The sequence below is a fragment of the Stenella coeruleoalba genome (assembly GCF_951394435.1).
Source record: "Stenella coeruleoalba genome assembly, chromosome: 1".
In the NCBI taxonomy this organism is placed as follows: domain Eukaryota; kingdom Metazoa; phylum Chordata; class Mammalia; order Artiodactyla; family Delphinidae; genus Stenella; species Stenella coeruleoalba.
Window position 1 is genome coordinate 116,449,598 of NC_137169.1, and position 7,877 is coordinate 116,457,474.

General features: G+C 45.8%; 1 protein-coding gene across 2 annotated transcripts; it reads right to left on the reverse strand.

The window, feature by feature from the left end:
- Window positions 1-206: 206 nt before the first annotated feature.
- LOC307191120 (low affinity immunoglobulin gamma Fc region receptor III-A-like) lies at window positions 207-7,286 on the reverse strand. 2 transcript variants are annotated; one of them, XM_079930850.1, is made up of 5 exons: window positions 7,157-7,286; window positions 6,444-6,464; window positions 5,639-5,893; window positions 2,486-2,740; window positions 207-774 (listed from the first exon to the last, which is right to left on the reverse strand). In XM_079930850.1, the coding sequence occupies exons 1-5, from the start codon at window positions 7,203-7,205 to the stop codon at window positions 584-586; spliced, it is 771 nt and encodes a 256-aa protein (XP_079786976.1). In that variant the 5' UTR covers window positions 7,206-7,286; the 3' UTR covers window positions 207-583. The 2 variants fall into 2 exon arrangements, with proteins under 2 accessions (XP_079786976.1, XP_079786975.1); XM_079930849.1 differs by having other exon boundaries at window positions 5,639-5,896.
- Window positions 7,287-7,877: the final 591 nt, after the last annotated feature.

Sequence of the window (7,877 nt, forward strand, 5' to 3'; positions counted from 1 at the left end):
AGCCCAGGTGGTGGTCTTCTCTGGTCTTTCCTGGACTACCCTGCTCTTTCTTAGCCACCCCCTTCAATGGTTCTGCTGTCTCCCCTAGACCCCCCAGACATACCCACAGTCTGTCTAGAAGGAGTTTTAGGGTGCCTTGAAGGCAGCCAGCCCTGAAGCAACAGATGCAGACTACTATCCAGCTGGTTCTCAACCAGGAATTCTCTTATTTACATATCCATTTATTTAAGGACAATATTCATACATTAAGGGTAATCATCAAGAGTCTGTATTGTTGCTTTGCTGGGACGGAATGGTTAGAATAGAGAAAGCATCCATGTCGCTCTGAGACTTCTATTCCTGGTAATGCAGCTGCTCACTGGGGTTTCACTGTTGGCACTTGAAGATCACAGTCCTTTCCTTTCCATAGGAGACAAGAGAAAACAGAGTTGGGTGAAGGACTGTCAGCCTAGAGTCTGAGGTGTAGTTTTCCTGCTGCTCCCAGAGATGCCTGTTGGGCGTGGTGGGGCTGTGAATTTAGAAAGAGGTTCAGAGATGCTTCTTTTATCACCCCCATGGGATGGGGATGCTGCTTTTATTACCCTCATTTGCCCTGAGGGCCCTGAGTCCATGTGACTGTGCCATTCTTCCAGTCCTCCTTTGAGTTTCGAAGGGCTCTCTTCACAGAAAAATACAGTCCCGTGTCCACTGCAAACAGGAGTCCCATCACCAGGAAGAAAGTGATTTGGTGCCAAGGTGGAAAGAATGATGAGCTGGTGGGTGGCTTTTCTTGACCTAATAGGAGAAGCAGAGGGATGAGAATAAAATGACATTTGTTAAGGCAGAAATTTGGAATAAACAGTGAGGTCATCGGTGGAAAGTCTTTCTGACACCTGCTAAGAGACAGATTCTAAGGAACATGGGGGAGTCTGGCGGAAAGCCATAGCTTCCTCCCACTGAGTCTGGATCTTAATGCTACCTGAGCAAAAGTGTTTTCCTGTTTGATGGAGGTATGTGACATAGTGTTGAGCAAGGTAGGTTGTAGCTGGGTTTTGTGTGAAATTCTGAAAGTAGTCAAAGTTTAAGTTGGTGTGAGAACACTATTTCTTAATTCAGTAACTTTCTCTTGTGTCTCAAAATAATACTCATTGTTTTTACCCCACTAAAGGAAATCTAAAAAAAAAAAAAAAAAAAATGTGAACCATTGAAATCTGCTACTTACCGTCAGAAAATTGATACTATTTCTTTATCACGGCTCAGTAACTAATAACCCAAAATGGAAAGAGGTAGAATTTGCTTGTTCTCAACCTCTTAGCCCTTAATATTGTTATTTTAAAGTCATTCCTCACTGTAGTCTATAAACTGGTAACATTAGAGTGGATTTTTAGTCTTAATTTTTTCAACTCTTAATTTTGATTTAATTTCAAACTTAAAAAAAAGGTTACCAGTAAAGTATAAATAACTCTCATATATTCTTTACCTAGATTTACTAATTGTTGGCATTTTGCCCCCATTTTCTTTGTTATTTGTTTTCTCATTCTCTATTTGAGAGTATTTATTTTCAATTTAAATTGTGATGAAGTTATTTGTTATACAAATTATGGCATTGTTTTGTTAAAATCTCAGAAGATGTGTGGCTATCTTGCTGTCTTACCACATGTAAATTGCTTACAACAAACATCTTAGTCTGATTACAGGTGGAAGTTTTGTGAAATTAGGAAGTCCAGGAGCACGGTGGCAGGGGATCTCTGACCCTGGAGGATGGTACTACAGAGACTGGAGATGTTTTCTAAGTGACTTAGTGGAATTCAAAATTCTGTCACAGGACATTGGCGCCTGTCCAATCCTTTCATTTTATCTGGTGGTTCAGTATACAGGCTTCGAATCTTTGCTGTGCCCTTGGAGACACATTAATTACCCCCCTCCCTTTTTTCCACCCAGTTACTTCATCTGTAGAGTCAATGTTACCGATCTCTTAATGTTGTTGTGAGGGGTTACTATGATCATCAGACTAGTTGCATGTGAAGAAGCACTCAGCACAGTGTCCAGCACATTGAAAGATGCCCAATAAAGGTCAGCATGTCTTTGTTACAGAAATGGAAACTGAGGTTCAGAGAGTCTAACTGGCCACAGTTACATGGTTTATTAGCAGCAGAGCCAGAACACAGGTTATGGGTCTTTCTGTGAGAAAGTGAGGCACTACTGCCAGCTTCGCTTTTGGCTATGACTTGAGGCTTGGAGGGGAAAGGAGAACAGGTAATGATGGGCCAGCATGATAGAGACAGATAACATTATGGATATAGTTAGAATGAGGTAAGGACAGGCATATTTATGGGGGAGGAAATGTGACTTCCGCACCTGCTGTCACATTGCAGAGTGAATGACCCTTGTAAAGACGTCTGTGGAACGGTCAGCAATCTCCTCCCAACTCATCTTCCCAGTGTGAAGGCAGAGTCCCCACACATGGTGCGCTGGGCCCTTTAGATGCACTCTGCACATCTCTTACCTTGAACAGTGATGTTCACAGCCTCTGAAGACTCGTTTTTACTCCCGATAATCCCCCTGCAGAAGTAGGAGCCACTGTGTTCAAGTTTTGCTTCTGGAATGTAGAAGTCAGAATTCTGATAAGAAAACTGCTTGCCTCGGCCATTCTGGAAAAATTGAACCTTTTGTACAGTAGTTTTCTTCCAACTGTGACACTTCAGCTGAATGGGCTCCCCCACCTGGACCACCGACCGAGAGGCCTGGAGCAACAGCCAGTCTGAAAGACACAAAGAGAACACAGGCCCAGGAGGCCTCAGCATTCAGTGCAAAGCTTTTGTGAAGGGGATGCTCACCACCCAGATCCTGGGGGATGATGGAAAGCCAGACTGGGAGCCATCCTTACATAGCTTTCTTTGGGAAAAAGCCAACTGGGCCCTGCAAGAGAGCTCAAGTCACACCAAGAAATTTTGTCTAATGGTGGAGAGGGAGAGACACACACATGGTCAAAACATAAGGTTAGAGCATAGGGTCTAAGTGATGAGGCAGGTGAGAAGCAATTTGCAGTGTCCTTAATGGCTACACTTGGATTTGCTATGGCAGGTAATAAGGAGCCATTGTAAGTTCTAGATCAAAGAGTAAACATTGTATTAGAAAATGATGATTTGCCCAATTAAAGGAAAGGTAGACTTCAGAAGGAATGGACAGTTGTAGGAATATTGGAAGACTGTTGCAGACAGTCAGGAAGAAGGTTACTGAGTGGCCACAGGAGTGGCTGCAGAAATCATGAGAGAGACCTCAATATAAAAGTCAGGGAGGGGGGACTTCCCGGGTGGCGCAGTGGTTAACAATCCGCCTGCCAATGCAGGGGACATGGGTTTGATCCCTGGTCCGGAAAGACCCCACATGCCACGGAGCAACTAACCCCGTGCGCCACAACTACTGAGCCTACGCTCTAGAGCCCGCAAGCCACAACTACTGAAGCCCGGGTGCCACAACGACTGAAGCCCGTTTGCCTAGAGCCTGTGCTCTGCAACAAGAGAAGCCACTGCAATGAGAAGTCTGTGCACTGCAACAAAGAGTGGCCTCCGCTTGCCACAACTAGAGAAAGCCTGCGTGCAGCCAAAAAAGAAAAAAATTAAGTTAAATCTTAAAAAAAAAAAAAAAAGTCAGGGAGGGGAAACAAAAGCACGCGTGGTAGTGCTGATGGTAATTGGTGGTTTCTGAAGGGCCGCAGCGTCTCAGCAAGGCCATCTTCATTACTGAGCACAGCCTCTGAGAGAGAGAATGTTATGTCACCAAGATACTTGTTTTCACAACTGCCTTGCCAAGTAACCAGGCTCCACACACACAGAGAGAACTTGAAATTGTGGTCAGGAAGTTGGTCTGAATAACGAAAAATGATATTGCATAGAAATTTTAAAATGACATGAGAAAACATTCATCAGACAATGTTAAGTTAAAAAGACAGAATACAAAAAGTATGTATGCTCAGAAAAAAAGAAAAAACATGGACTTAAATATTAACAGGGGTTACCTATGTAATCTTATATGTATATGTATGGTCTGGTTTCTTTGGGGGGGAACATTCTTGTTCCATTCTGGCTGTCATGGACTCAGTGAATGTCCATATGTACATTCGTTAAACTAATATTTTATTGAGCACTTACTATGTTGTGCAGACTGGGGATACCCAGATGACTAAGACACATCAAAGAATCTGTGATCTAGACATAGAAATAATTACAATACAGTGTGATAAGTGCTACAACAGGCTAAGAACAAAGGACTGAAGGACCAAAGAGAATGGAGCAAAGAAATTCTGCCCAAAGAAAGTAAGGAAAGCTTCTCAGAGAAGGAGATAAGTGAAATGGGTCCTAAAGAATGATCAGGAGTTTGCCTGCTGAAGTTAATGCTCTTGGTCACAGTTTAAAACAGTTCTCACTGATTAGACTTCTAAAGTCAGTTTCTAAAGCCAAGTTTAAGACAAGCTAATAACTACCAGATATGATTTGTCTATTGCTTCCTGTTGGTAATTCCCCATTTTATTTGATCATAGGTGGCCATCTATCTCTCACCTAGCTAGATAATAGACATTCCTCTTTGTAACTCTGTAGACTGAGAACAATGTCAGCTAAGTGACACAGTCAGGCAAAGAAGCCAAGAAAAGCAGCTTCAGATTCCATGGAATTCTGTTGCAGGTCCACCTTCATTAGGCCCTCCTTCCCCTCCAGACTTGTTCCACTCACATACAATATACAGATGGGGCAGCCATGAAAATAGAGTCAGGCTTAACAAGGTGACGCTGCAGGTACCGGGCTATGTGGTGTGATTTCAGGGACACCAGGAGAGATCTCTTGCCTCCAAAATACTTCTTCTACTTGCATCTAATGAGTGGATTCTGTTAATACACAAAGACTGATTCCATGATGAATATGCAGCCTGAATGTGTACATATATCTCTATTAGGAGAGATATCACACGGCCAAATTTATGCTGAAGTGTATATTTTGAGTGTGGCATTGATGGGAAGAGAGACAGAGAGATTGTGGTGAATTAGGGATGGCTTGTGGGGTAGCTTAGGGCATTGTGTGTCTGAGAGTGAGGAGACTGAGGTCCTAAAATGGATTCATTAATTTATTCAATAACTATTATTGAGCATCAGTGTCATGCCCTGACCTTCAGATGACACCATTCATGCTGTATGTATTCTTTGTGAATATTGATTCCTGGAACTGTGCAGTGCAGCAGCCCTGTAGTATATGCCAGGCTTTGACTTTTTTTTGTTGTTTTTTGCGGTACGCGGGCCTCTCACTGCTGTGGCCTCTCCCGTCGTGGAGCACAGGCTCCGGACGCGCAGGCTCAGCAGCCATGGCTCACGGGCCCAGCCGCTCCGCGGCATGTGGGATCCTCCCCGACCGGGGCACGAACCTGTGTCCCCTGCATCGGCAGGCGGACTCCCAACCACTGCGCCACCAGGGAAGCCCCAGGTTTTGACTTTTTACCTAAGGCCTACTTATAGCTAGGACTACAATCTGATATAATTCAGTAGGACTACAGATCATCTCATCTTAGTTTTAAGCCCCAGGAACATCATCTTCTGGTGCTTCCCAAGTCTTTCAGGGCCTCGTGTTTTACCATTTATTGGTGATTTCCCTTTTCCCCTTCACCTACTCACCCATGTAGACTTTTAGCTGCACCGGGTCGCTGAGTGTGGAGAGGCCTGTCTGACACTTGTAGTCTCCACTATCCTCAACTTTGGCAGCTGTGATGAAGTAGCTGGAGGTCTGGTTTGGGATGAGAGTCCCATTGTGCCACCACTGTGTGGAATTGTCTCCAAGACGGTAGTCCCCCTGGCACTTTAGAGTCACGTGGTCATCCTTGAGCACCCGGTCCCATTGAGGGTCTAGGAGCACCACAGCCTTTGGGAGGTCTGCTGAGGAGTCAAGAGAATGTAGATAAGGGCAGGAAATGAGCCAGCCCTACACTGGCATTCCCAGGGAGGCTCAAAACCCATTGCGAACCGAGAGTTGGCAACTCAGCCTCAGCATAGCACTCAGTCTGAGCATATTGGCTTGGGGAGGCTTGGCTTCCTTCTTTTTGCCTCTCACTGTTGTGGCCTCTCCCGTTGCGGAGCACAGGCTCCGGACGCGCAGGCTCAGCGGCCATGGCTCATGGGCCCAGCCGCTCTGCGGCATGTGGGATCTTCCCGGACCGGGGCACGAACCCGTGTCCCCTGCATCGGCAGGCGGACTCTCAACCACTGCGCCACCAGGGAAGCCCTGGCCTCCTTCTTGGTCTCTCTTTATCTTGAGCAAAATTGGCCAGAGAAGCATAGGGCCAAGCCCTACTGTGTTGGGGGAATTACCCCTGCCAGCCCCACATCAGCAACTTCCTATGCAAAGAACATTTCCTAATACCCTGTGGCTATTGCACATTTACATTCCTCACTTGACCCATCCAAGACGACGAAGCAAACTCACCAGCTTGCGTGCCAGCTGAAACTGTAAGAAGAAAGAGTGAAACAGATATTGAGTAGCAGCAGAGATCAGGGTGACTGGAGTGTGGAGTGAGTTTAAACTCCCCTGCCCACCTCTGCCCTGGGAGGCCTGTGTTCCCAAGAATCAAGATAAATATAGTGGATAGCTCTCCCATTGCCTGTCCTCTGGTCTCCGATGTCTGTGCCTCCTACTCCCTTGTCCACCCAAACCCCTGTTTGCAACACCATTCCCTTACTCTGTGGTCCCCGTTCGAACTCCCAGATTAAGGGTGCAGATCAAATATCCCTGAATCAAACCATAGAAACAACCTCACCCCAAGTCCCCTCGAAAGCGAGGAAATTAAAAGACTTAGAGAGGAGCACTGGAATGTGAGAATGGAAGAGACAGACCTTCAGGACCATCTAGTCCATACTCTTCAGTTTATAGATAGACAAACTGAGACCCAGAGGGGTGAAGTAATGGAGACCTCACGTCCCCCTTCACCTCCTGATTATGCCCAAATCAGGGCCAGCAATTCTCCACATCTCTAACGCTTGAAGCTTAAATCCTAGAAGTCCTAGAAGCTAAATCTAGATCTATAGACATGGTAAGGGTCCTATCCCTTGGTAGGGGTCTCATCCCTTGCCCGAAAAGGGATGTCTGCTGAACCCAGGGCATCTTGAGCTCAACTCCCAGGCAGGGTGATTCTGACTTACCTAGAAACAGCAGAGCCGTTGGTGGTAGCAGCTGCCACATGTTGTGCATTGGAGTAGACAAGTCACCACAGATATCAGAGCCCTAAGGGGACCTAGTTGACTTGAAGAGAGGAAATAAACAGCCCTTCTCCCCACCCCTCAAGCCTATTACTCATCAGTTTCCTCTTCTGGGAACGTCATTTGATTCCTGAATCTGAACGCTGACAAATGAAACCCCACCTCTCTGGTTGGGATCCACCCGGTGACACGAACAGGACAACAGGACCCTGGGAATGAGACTCAATAAGGAGGACATTCCCTCACGGGGTCTCTTGTTCTACCTCAAAACTTCTCACTCTCCTGCTTGGCCCAGACCCATCTCCACCCAGCCAGGGCCTGCCTACAGAAAGCAGTCATTTAAATCATCAGATCATTAGAAGCGTCCCTCACCCCAATATTATCTCTACCAACATTTTCTTTTAAAATTGGAAATGCAGGCTCCGTCATATAGTACTTCAGATGCTTATCTGGGAAACCTAAAACAGGAAGAGTACCTTCAGGGCTTTCTGTGATCTCCGAGGTGAAAGGTGGCTGTCCCTCAGCGCTCTCTGTTGTTCATTGCTACTGAAATGGCTTTCTGCAACATGATGTGGTGCAAGGCGTTCACTTCAGTTTTCCTTCTTTGAGGTTTTATTTTCTTGTTGACTCGCTTCCTGTCTGTGGCCTTCAAATGGAGGGAGGA

What these genes read in the sequence shown, in the direction of transcription:
- LOC307191120 (XM_079930849.1), bottom strand. Translation starts at nt 7,205, where the DNA reads ATGCACAACATGTGGCAGCTGCTACCACCAACGGCTCTGCTGTTTCTA. An exon ending in AACGGCTCTGCTGTTTCTAG is followed by an intron (nt 6,465 to 7,156) that starts GTAAGTCAGAAT and finishes TTCTTCTTACAG; the next exon opens with TTTCAGCTGGCACGCAAGCT. An exon ending in GCAGCTAAAAGTCTACATGG is followed by an intron (nt 2,741 to 5,638) that starts GTGAGTAGGTGA and finishes TGTGTCTTTCAG; the next exon opens with ACTGGCTGTTGCTCCAGGCC.